The sequence below is a fragment of the Aaosphaeria arxii genome, assembly GCF_010015735.1.
Source record: "Aaosphaeria arxii CBS 175.79 unplaced genomic scaffold BU24scaffold_1, whole genome shotgun sequence".
Taxonomy (NCBI): domain Eukaryota; kingdom Fungi; phylum Ascomycota; class Dothideomycetes; order Pleosporales; genus Aaosphaeria; species Aaosphaeria arxii.
This window is the reverse complement of record NW_022983474.1, coordinates 4253452-4271948: the sequence shown is the minus strand read 5'-3', so window position 1 is coordinate 4271948 and position 18497 is coordinate 4253452. Positions and strand designations below refer to the sequence as shown.

The window sequence follows — 18497 nt, the reverse complement described above, 5'->3', positions numbered from 1 at the left end:
TCATGTACTATGTTGGATTGGGTCTAGTATAGCCTGTTCTCCGGACGCCATCATCGACGGACAGGAATAGGGGGCAACCCGCGCAGACGCAATCGATGTGCGAATGCGACATTTGGTCAAGTCAAGCGGGATTGGGATTGGCACTGGCCCTTCAACGGTTCAGTCATGTTGATTTAGTGCTCAGTTGCGAATATGATCCGTGATCTGTCAACAGTCGCTACATATCGATATCAACGTGCGGTGTCCTAACGTTTAACGTTTCTTTCATTGTTTTCGCATACGCTTCATAAGTTTTTCTTCTCATTTCCACTAGAACATTTGAGGGCGACAAGGTTATTACCCCAAATCTGGTAGTTATGAAAGTTTAGCTCCGAGATGCCAGTGGATCTGTCGTACTCGTGCATGCAGCAAGGCTCTCTCCACCGTGATATGTACAGCAACCAATGATCTTCTATTCTACGACCCATCCTGGTCCCCCACCCCCCAGTCAGCCAAAGTGAGCGGCTGATCGGGTCTGCCATTCAGGGGAAGGGGATGTGAAGGGTTGCTGGTGGTATACGCAGTAATGGTAGATGGATGGTGGGAGATGAGCGTTGAATGATGGAAAATGAAGATGAGGGACGACGGGCGCCGCACACTATTGCGCAAGCTACACGATCCGTACGTGAGGCGTTCGTAGGTATAATCGTGGCACAGAGTACGGTAACAGTATCCTTACTGTGCACGGGAATCTACAAAGATTACAGTGTACTACCACAGTACCACTCAAGTATGCAGCGACAGGAAGTGCTACTATCGAACGCGGTAGGTCGATGTAATTATACATACCCCGTCAGTAGTCCACAACTACTGGGAAAGTCGAGCGCATTGCTTTCAAGATCCAGCAATAGTAACGCCTATTTGTTAACTATCCTTGGTCATTTTCTGTGCCTCCTTTCTCTCTAAGGCGTCTTTGTTCCTGGCCTAAGTAGCGTTCCGACCCAGAGTTCATGTATGCGTGTGAGTAGTAGTCAAGTCGGGGACACGGGAATGTCATTATTGTTATTTCGAGTACGATTGCAGTGAAAGTATATATAGAGTAGTGTAACGAACAGGAGTAACTCCTCCTCCTCCTCCTCCTCCTCCTCCTCCTCCTCTTCCTGACGCTGCTAGACCTGTTCTGTAGCGGTTGTTCCCCCTACTACTGTGTATCTACTAGGATCCATCCATACCTTACCCTTACCCACTTAAGGGCCAAGGCTTCATAGGACCTCCCATAGCGCACACTGTGTTGCGACTTCCGCGACACCTTCTGCCTTTCCTCTCTTACATCGCCCTCTGTCGCTCTCTGGGCTTGCCCATATTTTCCCTTCACGCCTCCCCTCAAACCGTACTTGAAGTCCTGCGGGCATATCGCTGACACGAGACATTAAGACACGCCGGTTAATGATCGTCACTCCGCTGCTGCTCATCCACCAGCCGCCAGCTTCACCAGCCTCCCCCCGGAACTCTCGATTTCCTCCACGCACCCACGATATCTCGCCCCTTTGCGAATCCACACCCACCACTCCGTCATCTCTATTGATTCCCGACCGAATGCGTCCTTGAACGGCGCTGGCAGCCCACAACTCGAGCCCCAGCCGGTGGTGATTCTCTGGCATCATGTCGTTTCTTTTCGGGAAGAAGAACAAGCAGCAACAGCAGCAGCAGCAGCAGCAGCAGCAACAGGGCAATGCGCTACCTCCCGCCTCACGAAATATATCTTCGTCCCACGGCCAGGGATCGCAAATTCCCACGACCAATGGAGCTAGCAGCAGCGAACAAGAAAAAAGTCGCGGCGGCCCTCCAAGGGAAACCCCTACTCCGGGTACCAGCGTGAATAACTCTCTCAGCTCGCTGCGAGACCCAGCTATCACCTCAAGCCCTGAGCCGAAAACGTTACGAGATAGAGCCGATTCAGATCATCAGGTAAGTTGTCATATATCTACTAATGCAGGCGTCGAACGAATATCAATGGCTGATGGTATGACCAGAACCCAAGAGGACCCCGAAATCCACAAGACTCGCCGTATCCTTGGTCCTCCCGTCGTCTGAACTTCACCACTTCCGCGAACCCATTCCCTCGGTATGGCGCCGCCATCAATGCGACCGCCTCCAAAGATGGAGTTCTATACATTATGGGTGGCCTCGTTGCCGGCTCCACCGTTAAGGGAGATCTATGGGTGACCGAAATGGGCAATGGCAGCTTGCAATGTTACCCGATCTCGACGAGCGGCGACGGCCCCGGTCCGAGAGTCGGCCACTCGAGTCTCCTCGTCGGGAATGCCTTCATCGTATTCGGCGGCGACACGAAGTTGGAAGACAATGATGATTTGGACGATACCCTATACCTTTTAAATACCTGTATGCGACTTTCCCCCAATCATTCAAGATGGCAGGCTAATTATGCGCAGCTACGAAGCATTGGTCGAGAGCACTACCGCAAGGTCCTAGACCAACAGGCCGCTACGGCCATACACTGAATATACTTGGATCCAAGATTTACATCTTTGGTGGCCAAGTGGAGGGCTTCTTCTTCAACGATTTGGTTGCATTCGACTTGAATTCGTTGCAGTCTTCTTCTAGCCGGTGGGAGGTACTTTTACCTAACACTAAAGAAGGCGAAGTGTCTCTACCGCAGGGTCGCTCGCCGCCGCCGCGTACCAATCACTCTGTCGTCACATGGAACGATAAGCTCTATCTGTGAGTTAATTGCTTAATTATCCAAACTCTTACTAACGCTATGCTAGCTTTGGCGGTACTGACGGAAACGTCTGGTTCAACGATGTTTGGACCTACGAACCTAGAACCAATTCGTGGACTGAACTGGACTGTATAGGCTACATCCCAGTCGCACGCGAAGGTCATTCGGCGGCATTGGTCAACGACACAATGTACATTTTCGGAGGAAGGACCCAAGAAGGAGTCGATCTCGGCGACCTTGCAGCATTCCGAATTTCCTCTCGTCGATGGTACATGTTCCAAAACATGGGCCATTCACCTTCTGCGCGTTCCGGGCACAGCATGACTTCGTTTGGCAAACACGTTATTGTTCTGGCTGGTGAGCCCAGCTCATCAGCGAGTGACAGAAACGAGCTCAGTATGGCTTACATTCTCGACACTTCGAAGATCAGATACCCTCCGAACGAAAACGCACCTGTGCAGCAGCAAGGGGGCGGTTCCCGAAAAATGAGTGGGGAGAGGAGCAACATACCCCAAGGCAAGGCAGGTTCACCACCGACGCGAGAAAGTGTGATGCCCGCGCCTGGGTCGTCGCGCGCTCCCGAACAAGGCCCGGGAGGTTCACGTCTCCCACGTGTAGCCAGCCAGGCACCCCCAGGCCCTCCGCCACTACAAATGCCTCCCCAGCCAAGAGCCAATGGACCTGGATCGGCCGGCCCTGGTTCAGGAAACGTCCCGAGGAACAAAACTCCTACTAAAGATACTCGCGCTTACGGACCACCCATCGACACAAGAGGTGGCTCCTTCGAACGAGAGAACATTTCTCCAATCGTGAGAGAGAGTCCCTCCGCCGGTGCTTCAGCTGGGCACGCGATGGTCAATGGTCAACGAAAACCGTCTGACCCAACAAATCAGAACCGCGAACCCAAGGGATCCATGGACACATCAAGATCAGGAAGTCTCGCCTCGCGAAACACATCCAGGTCGCACCGACAGCAACACTCGCTGGAGAGCCTTGAGCAAGAAACCCCAAGACGTTCCATAGAAGCTCAACAGCGTGCATTGAGCCGCGAAACCGATCAACGGCCGATTGATAGTGGTGTCGGCGCATCGCCAGCCCTAACGCAACAAAACGACGAGCTAGCACGTGAACTAGAAGCCGCGAAAAGTCGAAATGCGTGGTATGCATCTGAACTTGCATTGGCTCGAAAAGCGGGTTATAATGCCGGCACCTCGACAAGCCCTATCCTGGACGAGAGAGCGGCCGACATTTTCGGTGACGATGACCGACCTCTGATCGAGGCTTTGCTCAAGATGAAGAACGAGCTCGAACGAGTCCAAACCTCAATAAAGACTCAGGGAGACGATGCCGCGAAACGGATTGCCGAGGTAGAAAGACAGCGTGACGCAGCCATCGGCGAAGCCATCTATGCCAAAGCTAAGTTGGCTGCCCATGGCGGTGGAAGCCAAGGTGGCACGCCTCAACCTGACGGCGTTCGAAGCACAGCTACACCTGATATGGATCGTGTTGCCGATATCAATCGCCGACTTGCGGCATCGTTGCACTCTCAATCTGAGCTGTCAACAAAATTGGATAGGATCACGTTAGAGATCGAAGGCGAACGGAAAGCTAAGCAGCTGGCAGAGGAAACTGCCGAAGCGGCTCAACGCCGCGTCCAAGAGCTCGACACCTCCCACCAAAAGCACGCAGCCGAGTTGGAGAGCTTACGTGCAGAATTGCACGAGGCAGAACGATTGGCGAGAGAGTCATCGGCAAATGCGACCGAGGCTGAGGCGTCGTCTAAGCTGTTGGCCGTTGATAAGAACGAGTTGAGTGCACGTTTTGCAAAGGTTTCCGAGGAATCCAGAAATCACGCTGCCATACTGCAGTCATTACGCGATGCCGTCACTGCATCCTCCGAAAAGTCCAGCTTCCTAGAAAAGAAACTGGAAGAAGAGAGATCGGAAAGGGACCATCTAGGACAGAAGCTTGCTCAGCTACGCGCAGAACATGAGGATCGAACAACAGAACTTGAATCGGCATCACGAAAGTTGCGAGACGCTGAAGAGCTTGCCGAGAAGTATGCTGAAGAGTCTCGACTTCACCAGCAAGCTGTGCTCTCCGGTCTCGGTAAAATCGCCGAGCGCGATGACGACGAACACGAGGCGATGGACGAACGTGTCACTATCCTGCAGCAACAAGTCGAGGCTGCCAATGGCATGATTCGTAAGAATCAGGCTGCGGCAGATCAGGCATCTGAGAAGCTCCGCCGTGCCGAGGAAAGGATCGCTGGTTTGGAAGCCTACCAAGAACAGTCCAGCCGTGAAGGCTTGACTATTCGCAAGCAACTTCAGCAGTCGATGCGGGACATCCAAAACTCACATGCTGAGAAGGCTGAATTGCATCAACAATGCGAGCGTTTGCGCCTCGAAAGCAATGCTTTCGAAGTGCAACTGAAAACCCTCAAGAACCTCCTAGAAGAACGAGGCGTCAACCCAGTCGATGCACGACGGTCCCGAGTTCTCGACAGCCCTGGTTCCAGATTCGGTACTCCTGAACTCAACCGTGTTCGCGAGCTCGAACAGCAAATTGACAACATGACCAAAGCCCACGAGGAGCTACGGGGTGTTTTTGAGCAACGTGAACACGAAGTCAGTAAGGACTGGGAGGATAAACTACAGGCTCTCCACAACGATCATCAGGCGGCTGTCAAATATTTGCGAGGCACAGAGAAGATGCTCACCAAGATGAAGCAGGAGCTCGACAGATACAAGGAGAAGAGTTCACGACTTGAGGAGGAGCTCAACCAGACGAAACAGGCTGCTCAGAACTCCGACCGATCAGCAGAATGGGAGGCAGAGCGAGCTTCCCTCCGTTCGGAGTTGTCGACAGCTCAGGATAACATGAAGTCTACCGTGGCTCGTTTGGAGGGTCAGCTCGCGACGGTACAAAAGGAACTAGCTGCTGCTCAAGGGGAAATCGAAGCGGCTACAAAGAAGATGCGAGAAGCAGAATCATCAGCCGAACTTTCTCGTGCTGATCTTGATACTTTGCGCCAGCAGAACGAGAGCCTCGAAGAGCGAGCTAAGGAGGCAGAGCAGCGTGTCCAGGTCTTCCTTGACCAATTCGAGACATCGGTGGACAACTATCGCCGCCAGTCTCAGGTTTCTGTCCCAGAAATGAACGGAGCACAGCTGCGACACCGTACTCACGACAGCGTAGCGTCCGGGGAATCACTGTACAGTGGTAACGACGGATCCAGCACACCCGACGCGAATGGACCTGGCTCTTCAGCTACACGCAATTCCATGGCCCTCGACAACCTGGCTTCCGAGCTTGACGCCCTACGAAGCCACTGGGAAACGACCAACAAGGCCTACCGTCTTAGCGACCGATTTGATTTCGAGCGTACCCCAAATAGCGATAAGAACGAGCTCAGCGACTCGCTTGCGCAATGGCGGAAGCGCATGGACACAGAAGATAACGAACATGATGGCATTATGAAGGAAAACAAGGCCGGGCAACCACAATCTTCCAGCACAACACCCACCACCGCAACGGCACCTGCCGGCCCCACTATGATATGAGCTCTTGACGTGTTGAAACGTTGATACTTCCAAGTTTGGCGTCGGCGTTTTGATTTTGTTCTTCTCTCACTCCGTTAGCACAGTTCTGAAAAGCGAGGCCTTGCGCAAGTCTCTACCATTTCACTTCACGTGCAAAACGCAAGCGAAAGGCATTCCATTACTACATTCTGTTCAATCTGGCATGGTTCTCACGGCTTCCAATGTCGCCTGGGTCCGGGATATTGGGGCTGGGATATGTTCTCAATGTTTTACTCCGACCTCGTCTCAAACCTGTCCGCCTGGAGGAGGCGCTTCTTTTCGTACTATACCACTTTTTTTATATTCACGTATTCTCCCGGGGTGTACCTTTTTTATTCTCTCTCGGCCTTTTTTTTGCCCATGCTGCTGATAATTTTCTCGCACTCTTTTAATATCACACTGTTATCACACAAAACAAACAACAACTTTGGTTCCTTGCTCCCCATCGATCTTGATGGAAATAACCAAAGGAGCTTCTTCACTTTCGGGTTCTCTGACTCTACTCTACTCTCCTCTGACTGACGGAACGGCCTCAACTTATCAAGCGTTGCTGCAGATTGGCTGGCCTAGGCGCTTTTTATAACGGTCTTTTCTGCTGCTTTCTTCTGAATGTGTTTTGTCTAATATTTACACACTCTTTCCTTATTCACGAGGCCGGAAAATATGGAACACTTTTCTCCTTTTTGATGATCATGATTTTGCGTGTGAGTCTGTGACTGATAACTTCGTACCCGTCGTATTGTTGAATCTCAAGTGGAAGCAAGAAAAATTGATCTAAAAAGCCGCTTGCCAAACTCGTGAACCGTATGTCTCCTTCACGACTCAACGCCGTGAAGTCAAGATGCTCCCTCCCATCCATCCCTCCTCAAAATCCCAAAAGAGAAATTGGGAATACCCTCAGCCAAACAACCAATCATCCCACAAATCCCCCCAATCGATCCTCGCCTCCGGTCCCTCCTTCCCCTCCCCTTCCCCCATCCCGTGCATGGGATCCCCATTATCATGAACCGTAACACCCACCATCCAAAACACATTACCACTTCCCCTTCCGCCTCCTATCGCTGCAGCTCCGCCAGCTCCAACCGTCGCTGCCGCAGCCTCAGCCTCAGCATCTCCAGGATGCTCGTACGCGACCTCCCCCGCGCACCGCCCCAGCGCCTCGTCGACCATCCACACCGGCACGTCGCGCGCTTTCATGTCCATGTGTTCGATGGGGCCGCCCGGGCTGCGGCGGGGAGTTGTGTCTGTGCGTTTGGGGTACATCTGATGTTCGTTAGTGATTGATTTGGAAAAAGGGGAGATGGGGGGATGGAGGACGTACGGGCTGGAGAGACATTGTGTGGCGGGATGTCAGACAGGGTGCGTCGAGGATTGCTGTGGTGTGGTTTAGGGGTATGGTCTATAGTCCGCCATGTTAGCATTTGCTTTCCCGCATGAAGGACTGGGTTTTGGTGAAGAGGTATCGATCTTACATGCGCGTCAAACTCCGCCAACACCTCCCTCTCGTCCAGCCCATCCTGCTCGACGACCCGCAGCGCGAGGTCCCTCGCCCTCCAGACCTGCTGGTCTATGACCGCGAGCCCCCCCATCGGAATGTTGAACTCCGCCACCGTGTTGTCTCTCCGCGGGAGCTTGATCGACTTGGGCGTCTGCTCGGGCGGCCGGACGAAGAACTCGTGCTGGGTGATGGGCTGCATGACGACGGCGCCGGCCCCCGCGTCGTTGGGGCCGTCAGGGTTGTCGGGGTCGTTGTTGTCTTCGACGGACAGGTCGCCGATCTCCACGTCTTCGATTATGACTTCCTTCCGCTCGTCGTCATCCACGTCTTCCATTGACTCATCTTCATCATACTCGCCTTCAGCGTCATCATCATCGCCTTCAGCGTCATCATCATCGCCTTCAGCGTCATCATCATCGCCTTCAGCGTCATCATCATCGTCAGACGCCTCGTCTTCAACGACTTCCTCCACCTCATTAACACCAAGGTACACCCGATCCTTAACCCCGACCCCAAACCCCGGACTCCCCTCGCACAACCACTGCGCCCACGGCTTCAACCCGCACTTGTACCTCCCGAGGCGGAACGGGACCGGGTTCGTGAGCCCGTTCTTGCCCGTGTGGTGCACTACGTCGCCGGTTACGTTTCCCGTCTCCCCGCCCTTGCGGCCCTGGATGACGTGGTTGAAGAAGGCGAGCGCGGCCTTCCAGTTCTGGTTGAACTTCTCCGCGTGGTCGCAGTCTGGGATGACGCCGCGGGCGCGGTGGTCCCAGAAGGTGTGGGGAAGGGGTGCCGTGGCGTCGAGGAGGGTGTCGAGGAGGTGGAAGAGCACCGCGTGCATTTGCGGCGTGTCGGACGGGTAGAAGGTCGTGAAGTATTCGAGGAGGGAGATCGTGCAGCGCGTGTGGTCGTCGAGGAAGGCGGAGGTGCAGGGTTGGAGGGTGAGGTTCGAGGTTGGGGCGTGGTAGAGGAGGGCGCCGCGGCCGGGGTGGTTGGGGAGGGACTTCACGCGTCGGGAGAGGGGGATCAGGGCGACGGTTACGTCTTGGTGGATGTAGGTGTGGGTTAGAGATGGTTGCTCGCTGTGGTCGGATACTGTGATCACGGGAGGTGTGCTTTTGTTGCGGATGTATAGAGGGGTGGAAGGGTGGAACTTGGAGTTGGTAGGGATGAAAGCCCATTGGCTGAGTTGGTGCATATAAGTCGCCATGCTTGGTGGTTTGAGAATGAAGTATTTGTGTTTGGTTTGAGGGTGGAGATGGAAAGTTGTTGTTTATATTGATCAGTGGAGTTGTTGATGCCAAGACTTGACTTCACTTCGTCGCGAGACAGATGAGATTACGGTTTGATGAGTCTATACTGGTCTATGAGTTTCCTTTCATTTCGAAGTCAGTGTACACTGATGTGCTATCTACTCTACCCTAGCCCTGGCGTACACCGAGATTGCCGCCAGTTTAGTTACAAGTACCTCGACCTCAACTGACTGAGCGTACTCACTACAACGATCATGTTAGCACACTGTAACACTGTAGCATAGAGAAAGACTCACTTCTACCATGCTGTATGTTGCTCAGCAAAGCCTCCTCAAGCGCCGATTGGCTAATTCCAGCATCTATCTCTCATCAGTATCGATTTCACCAGTGACGTTCGCAAGAGTAACAAACCATCTATATCGCTGAAACTGCTACCCATACTAGGAGTGCCATCACTGCCCTCTCGTTTGCCCCTCCCACGCGGACTCAGTCTCGCAAGCTCGGCCCTGTGTCTGGGACTCAGGGGACCATGTCCAGCAGTAGATGGCCTCGGGGCATCGCTGGCGGAACTGGCGAGTGACGAGCTGGCGTCCATGGACTTTGGATATTTACTGGATCCCGCGGCTTGCCTGGACTTGTCGCTGGTAGGTTGATGATGGGGCGCATGCCTCCTTTTGCCAGCCGGGCCGGCATCCTTCGGACCTTGGGCGAAGGGCAATGATCCGTCTCCGCTCTGCGCGAAGTCATCGACGTCGTCTTCGGGCTCCTCGTCGTACGCAGAGAGCTCGCGCGGACGCTGCTTCTGAAATCGTGGAGGGCGCTTGAACAGCTGGCTGCGATGTGCAGGGTTGTCCAGGTCGTCCGAGTCGGAACTTGATGAACTTGAAGATGATGACGCCGCAACAGATACAGTACCTATGTCCTGGGAGTCTGCTTGATTCTGGGAGTTAGTTCGAATAGGCGCCGTAGGTCGCGGGCTGGTGATGGAAGGCCGAGCAGTGCGTTGAGACTGCGTCCGGAGCGGGATCTGCTGGGATGTTGCCTTCGATTGGGTGATGGTGTTGGTTGACGGCGTTCGAGACAGTGGAGGTGCTGGCGGAGGTCCCGACGATACTGCCCACAATCAGACTTCCTTCATATCAAAATAACAACATCGTAACCTACCATAGATACTAGCATCCCCTCTAGCAACAGGACTATCCCTCGGCCGTACCGACAACGCCGACGGAGTCCTTGAAGCTACACATCATGTCAGCCTCATTCTTTTCCGCGACCCACTCGACAATAAACAAACCTCTCGAGCCCGCGCTTCCAAGCCTCTGCATCGGTATGCCTCCAGGAACAGCAGAACCGGAATTCGACGGCATACTCGCACCACCGCCGCCTCCCCCAACCTTCTTCATCTGACTCCTCACATGCTCAAGATGCCGCTCATAAAGCCAGGCCGCCTGCTGTAGCAAGAAAGCCGGCGGGACCTGAAATCGTACTGCGCTGCATTGCATTCACCAAAACGTCAGTTCATTTTAACAATCTTCGCAGAATACCCACAACACACAAGGACGTGGTTGGTTTGCTTACAGTTCAGCCCCTAGCGATTGAACAATCAGCGTAAGTCGTTCAAGACGGAAAACGGAAATGGTAAGACGAGGGCAGGAAGGGGCTTACAGTTGAGATCACTTGTTTTGGGGGACTTGGAGATGACTTTCCATAGCGCGCGGTCTTTTGCTGCGTTCCAGTCCGCCTAAAGGTAGTTAGTATAGTATTCAAACGGTCTTTGGGACCGTGATGGAGTGAGTGATGCGGCTCGGCTTGGGGGTCAACGCACCTGCGGCGGATCGACGAAGTCGCCTCGCGCGAATGGGAGGCGTATGAGGGTAGTAAACTGTACGGCAGACATTGTTTCTAATCTTTAAGGGGTTTCTTATTGCATGTCAGTAAGTTTCCTGGGGGTTTAATAACGTGGCGGAGTTGGATGTTTGTAGGGAGAGTTGGCTGGTAGGCTACCGGCAGGCGGTTGTTGGGGTGAGGTCTGGGGAAGGGAAGGGGACGTGGAAGCAGACAAGCGTGAGCGAGGTTACGCAACGTCACGTCTTCACGTTGTCACGAGGCAGGTCTGGTTGCTTAGTCCCCTCTGATATATGGGATTGGTTTGTCTTGTATTTTCGTATTGTACATAACTACATGATTGGGGTTTAATTCTCATGCGCCGAAGCTAACAGAGAGTCCCTTCGACGCAATGAGCATCTCGCCCGTCTACCACTTCTGGCCGGTGATCTTCTCATAAGCCTCCTGGTACTTCTCCGCCGTCCTCTTCACCACATCCTCCGGCACAACAACGCCCTCCTTCCCCTTCAACTTATTCTCCGTGAGCCAGTCGCGCAGAAACTGCTTATCAAAGCTCGGCTGCGCCCTCCCAAGATTCTCCTCCCACGTCTCCTTCGGCCAAAACCGACTCGAATCCGGTGTGAGCACCTCATCAATCAACACCACCTTCCCCGTCTCCTTATCCAACCCAAACTCAAACTTCGTGTCCGCAAGCACGATCCCCACCTCCTCGGCGCGCTTCGCAGCCGCGCTGTAGATCTGCAACGACTGCCGCTCGATCTCGTCCGCGACGTCCTGCCCCACGATCTTCGCAGCCGCCGCAGGACTGATGTTCTCGTCCTTGTCGCCGAGCTCCGCCTTCGTGCTCGGCGTCCACAGCGGCGTCGCGAGCTTCTGGCCCTCGATGAGCCCCGCGGGGAGCGGGATCCCGTTGACCGTCTGCGACTTCTTGTACTCAGCCCATCCGGAGCCGGTGATGTAGCCGCGGACGATGGACTCAATGGGATACACTTGCAGACGGCGCACCTGCATGCTGCGGATGCGGAGCGGTGCGGCGACGTCGGGGCCGAGTTGGGTTTCGAGAGTTGGGGGGAGGCCGCTGGCGATGAAGTGCGTTTGGAGGCCGGGGATCTGGGAGGATAGGTATTGGAACCAGTATTTGCTCATCGCGGTGAGGAGCGCGCCCTTGCCGGGGATGCCGTTGTCCATGATCACATCGTAGGCGGATATCCGGTCGCTGGCGACGAAGAGAAGGGTCGATTCGTCGATGGTGTAGAGGTCGCGCACTTTGCCGGAGGCTACCTTTGGGAGGGCGCCTTTCAGGTCGATGGTCGTTATAGTTGTAGATGAAGACATTGTTGATATAGATTGTAGGTGGTAAATTCGGTGGTGTAAGTTGCGCAATTGGGAATTGAAGAGGAAGTTAGTCACTCTGTAGTTCCTTAATCGGCTGCCAAAAAGTTCGCAAATGACGCGCAGGCGGGGCTCTCGCGTGGCGGGGGTAGTGAAAGGTGGGTGGCTATTACCTGATATATACTAGTATACTAGAATGGATATTGGGTGTTCAATAAAAAGGGAGATATTTTCACTACAGCCCGGAGGACGTTTATATATAGGGATTGAATCACTTTTTTTCGGCGCTGCTTGAAACATTGCGGCGGTTACACAATGATTGTCCATAAAAGCGGTGTTGTCTTGGTTCACTGCTAACACTGTCGCAAACAGAGGTCTCAGATTGGAACAATTGTTAATGAATGTCTGCAAAATCTACGTAGTTTGGGTATATTGCAATCACGATTGCACACAAAAGCCTGGACCGTCATATTATTGTACATTGTCTATATAAAATGCGTATTTTGGGTATATTGCAATCATTTTTGCATAGTCGTTAGATCAGTGTGTATGTTCAATGTTCCTATGCGGGAATGGCAGCTCCCAGCGCAAGGGGAAGCTCGCTCTCCGTGCCAATGTCATCGAGCCCCTTGAAGCCATCTTCAACCACCCATTTTTGCTCGAAATTTCTGAGCACGTTGCATCCGTTTCCAAGGACCAGGAGGCCAGGAGGTCGGCTACCTTCCTCCTCGACAGCCGCGCACACATGTTCCAGTGTTGTGCGAATGACTCGCTGGTCGGGGCAGCTGGCTCTTTCCAGCACTGCGCAAGGTGTGGAGAGTGGGTATTTCTTTGTATCCACAAGGCTCTCAACAAGCGAGGACAGACGATGCAAAGCCATCAGGAACACCACCGTTCGAGATGCTTTGTACTCTGGAGGGTCGGGGGCCGCACCCTTCCGGCCAGTGCCGGTGCATATCAGGACTTCGTCTGCAACGCCGCGATGTGTAGCAGGAATATCGGCAAACAATGGAGCGCTTAGGGCACTCGTGATGCCTGGCAGCACAGTGGGAACGAATCCATGAGCTCGGAAAAAGTCGTACTCCTCTCCACCACGTCCATAGATGTACGGATCGCCTTGCTTGATCCGCACAACCACCTTCCCAGCCTTCAACCCTGCCAAACCCATCTCGAGGAGTTCCTCTTGCGCTTTGTCGGCATTTCCAGGGAACTTCCTCGCGATGTGTACAGTGGCGCGGCGGGGGACGAGGTCCAATATGGGCGCTGGTACGAGTTTGTCGGCTAGGATGAGGTCTGCGGAAAGGATGGCTTTGTGTGCGGCTCGTGTCAATAAATCCGGATTGCCAGGACCAGAGCCTGCAAGTATGATTCGCCCAGGCCGCTTGTCACCATCCTTTCCATTGTCCCCGCCCTTGAAGATGTTTGAACGAGAATAGTCGCGAAGTAGAGTCTCCACATCAGCATCTGTGATTGCAGCAAGGCGACGAAGCGGCCAGTACTCGCAGATCTGTGATAGCCAGCGCATTCTTCGGCCTCGAGCAGACTCGGCACTCTCCGCCAGAATCAGCTTGTTGAAGGTAGCAGATTGGCCTGAGTCTTCATCCTCGGCTTCGAGATCCTGCGAATGCTCGTGTGCGTGGTCCTCCTCCCAAATGCGTCGTCGCATGGTGCCCAGTCTGTCTACCGCAGCTCCAAGATTTTGCGGCAGCGACGATGCAATCTCCCGTCGTATCCTTGCCGATAGCTTACATCCCTTGCCCGATGTGGTGACTCCGATTTGAATTGGTCCGTCGGAATGGGTGGAGAGCAACGAGAATGAGCATAAGTTAGGGGCGTCGGCGACATTGATGGGTATTCTTAAGCGTCGGCAAAGGCTCGATATTTCAGTGCCTGGAGCAGGTTAGTATAAGTTTAAATAACAGACAGCGAGTCCCATAGACATACTTTGACTGCCTTTACCACCGGTGGTAACGAATACCGCGTCCACGACGCCATCAACTTCTGCGCGACCAAGCGTGGTCAAATCGTCTTCTGTGAATCCACGCTTGACCCATTGCACAGCACCCTCCTCTATCCGCTTCGACAAAGTGTAGTGAAAGGTGGCATCCTCAGGGGCAATGACAATGGGCTTTGCGCCCACTTCTATTGAGCGTGTACAGCGAGCTCCGGCGAGGGGATTGGAACCGATAATCAAATGGACATGATTGGTCGAATCGATTGCTGTGAGCAACGAGGGCGCCATGGTATGCAAAAGAGAAGGAAAAGACTGTGGTCAGAATCGAAAGAAAAGAGGATTCGAGATCAGGATATCAGAAGAATAATAACAAAATCAATCATGCGCGCATCGGAGGGGGAGAGAGTCCAGTCAAAGTAAAGACCAGTCAAGACAAATCGAAAATCTGGAGACCCCACCGCCCACCGCTTACAGATAAGGCGACTGTGACTTGACGGCGATTGCGCGATCGTTTCTTTCCTTTTTTTTGTTCCGATATCGATAGGCACTTCCAGAACGGGACTAGCGCGGGTAGAGTGCGGCGACCCTCGGAGAAGCCAGAACTCACCTCTGATGGTTCGCCTGGCGTCGCTGGCTCGGCTTGGGACTCCGTGGAGATGAACCTCTCCTTTGTTGTTGCCGCGGCTTTTGATTGGTAGGCCGAGCTCCATGCAAAAAACATAGAGTAATAAATCACACTACCCCTCTGGCCCATAATCTAGATCCTATCCTGGTCCTGATCATGATGTTGCTGATCCTGCTGATAACAAGAAATGCAGCGGAGATGTAGAATGTTGTTGGGCATTATTTTAATCTTCCTGACCCATGACGATATTGAGTGCCTTTCGGCTAAGCAAGATCGTGTGTTCGAGAGCATTCAGTTTGGACATGGCTGATATCAGAGAGGGGTCCTGGCTCTCGATTCTGATCTTCTCTTTCACGCGCACCTCTTGGCCTCTATACTTGAACGTCCGGTCGGCTTCATCGTGAACAGGTAGTCGTGCGCCTCCCAAGGCTACAGCCAGTCTATCTCGTAGGCTGAACCCAGAATGGATCTCGTCGGGATTCTGGACTTCGAGAGTCCGAATCTCTAACAGAAGCGCTGCATCGAACACGAAAAGGTTGAAAGAAACGTTGGGAGGCAAGGGCGGGTCGAAGATCTAAAAGGCCACGTTCAGCATTATATATCACGCAAACAGATCCCGTTACGCACCTGCTCATCCGCCGGTTGTTCCCACCAGGGCTGCTGAACGTCTGAATATCCCCTGAGCGCGTTCCTTGCTTCCTGGATGTTATCATGCAACAGTTGAAGCTGGCCAGAAACGAAATTGGCATTCTTTGCATCCCCTGTCCATAGGGTGACGTCTATGACATCTAGACAAGTATTGATGAAGGTTCTGACCGCGGTCAATTGCTGGATAACTAGGGTCGGAGCTTGAGGCTGGGAGGATATCGTGAGGTCGTAGGTGGTCGATCCTCGAGGAGGTGGGAGAGTTGACAGGCGAAGCTTGATGTTCTGTATTACTCGTCAGGGTTGGGTGCCTTTCCCCAGTATTGTGTCTCATAACGTACGCCCTTCACGATGCGAGTGCCAACGCGTGTAACCAGACCCTTGAGACTTTCCGAACGCACAGAAGTGAGGACCAAGGTAGAGCCGTTCTCAGAGGGCGCGAGTAGAGTAGCACATTCATCCAGGCCGGATTTCAGGGATTGGAGTGTTTCGCGAAGTTCGGCGAGGAGCCATTCGAGCTCACGAGCCTACGACTGGGTCAGCCTGGAGCGTTAGGATGCGGTGCGGAGGCTGATGCGTACTTGAGAGGTAGCCTGTTCCTGGAGAAGAGTATCGAGGTCTATGGGCGGCCAGACGGCGGTAGACATGGCGGAGATTAAGCGCGAGCCTTCAGATGGTGACGAGGAGAGGTGGGAGGTATGGGAGCTGTAGATTCGATGCCTCGGTAGGTATCCAAGGAACTCGTGGAGAGCGTTTCTACGCGCGGGAAGCTGGAGAGCTCGGGAGCTTGGGAGCTTAGGAGCTTGGACGTTAGGGAGCTGTGTTGGACCAGAAGGGGAGGGCTGATGATGACAGGACGGGAAAAGACAAGACAGAATGGGTTGATCTGGTCACAACGCATCATTGATCCATGTAGCGATCACAAGACAGAGTCTCCACCAAAGCGCCCGATCAAGAAACACTGCATTGTGAATTGCACGGGTAGACGTCGATTCGCACCAAACCTGACGCGGCGGATGCACATGAAAGTGAAAAGTATAGAACCAAACCATCTATGGTAACTACTAGCACAATAGCTTCAAGTCCACGTCCATTAGTTTGAGAATCTAAATCATCTTGATGATGCAGAAGTTTGGGAAACATCACGCTCAGGTGACCTCATGGGTGTCAGGCTAGCCTATGAGGTGGAAGAGTGGAAGATGCCCCCATCCCCGATTACCGCATTCGACAAGCCTCCTCAAGTTCCCGCCCAAAATACGTCACCGATCTGGACCTACGACCTGCTCTTGTTCTTGTCGGTTGTCAGTCTTATAAACAAATCTTGGTTGCCAACCCGCCATTATCAATTTCGCCCATGAAACACTTTTGATCGACCCCTCACCATTCCTACGAGTACATATTAATCTACGGATCTGCTCTGCTTCCTCCCGCGTGGACCTGGTCGCACTGCATCGCATCTGGGCGCATTCCTTCGACAATCACATTCCTCTCCTCCCGCTCTCAATATCTATCATACCGGGCCATACCGTACAATTCCTGACAGATATCGGCCATTAACTACTTGAATTGTACCTCATACAATTGCTACATTCATCATGGTTCTCGGACGTGCGTTGGCCCCAATCTTCATGATGCTTCAGCTTGACATTACATAAAGAAACAAACAATTGACTTCTCCTCTCCAGGCCCATTGATCGCATTGATATCCCTCATCTTCACAGCCGGCGGCATCCTGCTGTTATTCTTTACCATCCTGCCCGGCGCAGTCAACAGTGCTCCGTTGAACCAGTTCTATTTCCTCGAAGCCAATAACATTGGAAATATTCCTGGCGCCCGCGATCCCTCGCGATGGACTCTCTTCGCCATCTGCGGTGTCAACGGTAAAGGCCACAACGCCAATTGTGGAAGCCCTGTTCCGGCACTTCCATTCGACCCGCCGAGGAACTTTGGCACGAGAGATGGTATTCCGGGGCGATTCATTGGGTATGTATTGTTCAATCCACGTCTCCATGTCTCGTCGTTGTTGTCCATCTTACGACAACCCTTCTATACGTGGTTTGGTAACTAACGCGTCGAAACACAGAACGCACAAGTACTACTATATGTCACGATTTGCATTCGCATTCTTCCTCATGGCCCTGGTCTTCAGCGCAATCGCCCTCTTCACCGGCTTGCTAGCTCTATGTAGCAGACTCGGTGGCTACATTTCTGGTCTATCCACCGGCATCGCTACCTTCTTCCAAGCCATTGCAGCATCCCTGGTGACGTAAGTCCAACATTCTCCACCCATGTCCCTTAAAGACACGTCTTCCAAAAACATGTATACTAACACGTGACATTCAGTGCATGGGCGATTCAAGGCCGCAACGCCTTCAACGGCAACGGCCAGAGTGGCCGCGTCGGCACCAAGATGATGGCCTTCGTCTGGACCACATTCACTCTCTTCTTCTTGTCCACCCTCTTGTTCTGCTGCGGCGGCGCCCTCGGCCGCGATAAATCTTCCTCAGGTGTCACTCGTTCCAGGTCCACTCGCTCCAAGCGTAGCACGCGGAGCAACAGGGGCAGCTTCTTCGACAACGAGTCCCAGCGCAGGATGAAGAAGGACGACTACTCGTAGTGGCTTCGAATCACCACCACTACCACCAGCAGCGACAATTCAGTCCACCGGGAAATCAAAGAAGCCTTTCGAAATCTGGAAGCGCTCCATGGGACTACTCTATTCTAATTCTACGTTAATCTAATCTGCGGAAAGAAGGATGAAGACGGCAGATACTTGGATATCTTCCAATCCTTCCAAACCAACCAACCCTGGCCATTCACTCCAACACGGAAAGAAAAGAAGGCCATTCCACTCGCTCCACGCTGCCACTACTACCAATTCCAAAAGCAAGTCGATTCGACCGGCATTGAACGAAGCTCATTCCGTCGAAACTCGTTTGTACAGTTAATTTGTTCGACCCGCAAGCCAGCAAGCCAGCAAGCCAATATGCCTGCTTTCACTGGGGCTCTAGTACATGAATATATCAGTGTCATGATAGT

At 53.1% G+C, this 18497-nt stretch overlaps 8 protein-coding genes across 8 annotated transcripts; 3 read left to right on the top strand and 5 right to left on the bottom strand.

The window, feature by feature from the left end:
• Positions 1–1444: 1444 nt before the first annotated feature.
• BU24DRAFT_32466 (cell polarity protein-like protein) lies at positions 1445–6405 on the top strand. The gene is made up of 4 exons (XM_033522967.1): positions 1445–1947; positions 2013–2382; positions 2433–2721; positions 2769–6405. The coding sequence occupies exons 1-4, from the start codon at positions 1642–1644 to the stop codon at positions 6286–6288; spliced, it is 4485 nt and encodes a 1494-aa protein (XP_033390251.1). The 5' UTR covers positions 1445–1641; the 3' UTR covers positions 6289–6405.
• BU24DRAFT_32450 (uncharacterized protein) lies at positions 6406–7015 on the top strand. The gene has a single exon (XM_033522966.1). The coding sequence runs from the start codon at positions 6523–6525 to the stop codon at positions 6826–6828; it is 306 nt and encodes a 101-aa protein (XP_033390250.1). The 5' UTR covers positions 6406–6522; the 3' UTR covers positions 6829–7015.
• Positions 7009–9059, bottom strand: BU24DRAFT_417558 (uncharacterized protein). The gene is made up of 3 exons (XM_033526748.1): positions 7779–9059; positions 7628–7705; positions 7009–7569 (listed from the first exon to the last, which is right to left on the bottom strand). The coding sequence occupies exons 1-3, from the start codon at positions 9012–9014 to the stop codon at positions 7204–7206; spliced, it is 1680 nt and encodes a 559-aa protein (XP_033390249.1). The 5' UTR covers positions 9015–9059; the 3' UTR covers positions 7009–7203.
• A 40-nt stretch (positions 9060–9099) lies between these two features.
• On the bottom strand, positions 9100–11095 carry BU24DRAFT_417557 (uncharacterized protein). The gene is made up of 8 exons (XM_033526747.1): positions 10883–11095; positions 10723–10798; positions 10636–10645; positions 10352–10548; positions 10222–10296; positions 9469–10170; positions 9354–9416; positions 9100–9300 (listed from the first exon to the last, which is right to left on the bottom strand). The coding sequence occupies exons 1-8, from the start codon at positions 10952–10954 to the stop codon at positions 9263–9265; spliced, it is 1233 nt and encodes a 410-aa protein (XP_033390248.1). The 5' UTR covers positions 10955–11095; the 3' UTR covers positions 9100–9262.
• A 67-nt stretch (positions 11096–11162) lies between these two features.
• Positions 11163–12616, bottom strand: BU24DRAFT_417555 (SAICAR synthetase). Its single transcript, XM_033526746.1, has one exon. It carries the CDS (start codon positions 12235–12237, stop codon positions 11311–11313), a length of 927 nt encoding a protein of 308 aa, XP_033390247.1. The 5' UTR covers positions 12238–12616; the 3' UTR covers positions 11163–11310.
• Positions 12617–12625: 9 nt separating this feature from the next.
• On the bottom strand, positions 12626–14756 carry BU24DRAFT_32420 (uroporphyrin-III C-methyltransferas-like protein). The gene is made up of 2 exons (XM_033522964.1): positions 14179–14756; positions 12626–14124 (listed from the first exon to the last, which is right to left on the bottom strand). The coding sequence occupies exons 1-2, from the start codon at positions 14474–14476 to the stop codon at positions 12797–12799; spliced, it is 1626 nt and encodes a 541-aa protein (XP_033390246.1). The 5' UTR covers positions 14477–14756; the 3' UTR covers positions 12626–12796.
• Positions 14757–16204, bottom strand: BU24DRAFT_32419 (uncharacterized protein). Its single transcript, XM_033522963.1, has 4 exons — positions 16040–16204; positions 15800–15985; positions 15441–15743; positions 14757–15387 (listed from the first exon to the last, which is right to left on the bottom strand). Exons 1-4 carry the CDS (start codon positions 16103–16105, stop codon positions 15037–15039), a joined length of 906 nt encoding a protein of 301 aa, XP_033390245.1. The 5' UTR covers positions 16106–16204; the 3' UTR covers positions 14757–15036.
• Positions 16205–16821: 617 nt separating this feature from the next.
• BU24DRAFT_384225 (SUR7-domain-containing protein) lies at positions 16822–18464 on the top strand. The gene is made up of 4 exons (XM_033524832.1): positions 16822–17066; positions 17144–17441; positions 17542–17724; positions 17802–18464. The coding sequence occupies exons 1-4, from the start codon at positions 17054–17056 to the stop codon at positions 18073–18075; spliced, it is 768 nt and encodes a 255-aa protein (XP_033390244.1). The 5' UTR covers positions 16822–17053; the 3' UTR covers positions 18076–18464.
• Positions 18465–18497: the final 33 nt, after the last annotated feature.

Coding starts and splice junctions, on each gene's coding strand:
- BU24DRAFT_32466 (XM_033522967.1), top strand. CDS start 1,642: ATGTCGTTTCTTTTCGGGAAGAAGAACAAGCAGCAACAGCAGCAGCAG. Junction 1,948..2,012: donor GAGCCGATTCAGATCATCAG/GTAAGTTGTCAT, acceptor TGGTATGACCAG/AACCCAAGAGGACCCCGAAA. Junction 2,722..2,768: donor TGGAACGATAAGCTCTATCT/GTGAGTTAATTG, acceptor ACGCTATGCTAG/CTTTGGCGGTACTGACGGAA.
- BU24DRAFT_32450 (XM_033522966.1), top strand. CDS start 6,523: ATGTTCTCAATGTTTTACTCCGACCTCGTCTCAAACCTGTCCGCCTGG.
- BU24DRAFT_417558 (XM_033526748.1), bottom strand. CDS start 9,014: ATGGCGACTTATATGCACCAACTCAGCCAATGGGCTTTCATCCCTACC. Junction 7,706..7,778: donor TGGCGGAGTTTGACGCGCAT/GTAAGATCGATA, acceptor GGCGGACTATAG/ACCATACCCCTAAACCACAC. Junction 7,570..7,627: donor ACACAATGTCTCTCCAGCCC/GTACGTCCTCCA, acceptor AACGAACATCAG/ATGTACCCCAAACGCACAGA.
- BU24DRAFT_417557 (XM_033526747.1), bottom strand. CDS start 10,954: ATGTCTGCCGTACAGTTTACTACCCTCATACGCCTCCCATTCGCGCGA. Junction 9,417..9,468: donor CAGTTTCAGCGATATAGATG/GTTTGTTACTCT, acceptor GATGAGAGATAG/ATGCTGGAATTAGCCAATCG. Junction 9,301..9,353: donor CAACATACAGCATGGTAGAA/GTGAGTCTTTCT, acceptor TGATCGTTGTAG/TGAGTACGCTCAGTCAGTTG.
- BU24DRAFT_417555 (XM_033526746.1), bottom strand. CDS start 12,237: ATGTCTTCATCTACAACTATAACGACCATCGACCTGAAAGGCGCCCTC.
- BU24DRAFT_32420 (XM_033522964.1), bottom strand. CDS start 14,476: ATGGCGCCCTCGTTGCTCACAGCAATCGATTCGACCAATCATGTCCAT. Junction 14,125..14,178: donor CGGTGGTAAAGGCAGTCAAA/GTATGTCTATGG, acceptor AACCTGCTCCAG/GCACTGAAATATCGAGCCTT.
- BU24DRAFT_32419 (XM_033522963.1), bottom strand. CDS start 16,105: ATGTCTACCGCCGTCTGGCCGCCCATAGACCTCGATACTCTTCTCCAG. Junction 15,986..16,039: donor AGGAACAGGCTACCTCTCAA/GTACGCATCAGC, acceptor ACCCAGTCGTAG/GCTCGTGAGCTCGAATGGCT. Junction 15,388..15,440: donor AACAACCGGCGGATGAGCAG/GTGCGTAACGGG, acceptor GTGGCCTTTTAG/ATCTTCGACCCGCCCTTGCC.
- BU24DRAFT_384225 (XM_033524832.1), top strand. Junction 17,442..17,541: donor ATTCCGGGGCGATTCATTGG/GTATGTATTGTT, acceptor GTCGAAACACAG/AACGCACAAGTACTACTATA. Junction 17,725..17,801: donor ATTGCAGCATCCCTGGTGAC/GTAAGTCCAACA, acceptor CGTGACATTCAG/TGCATGGGCGATTCAAGGCC.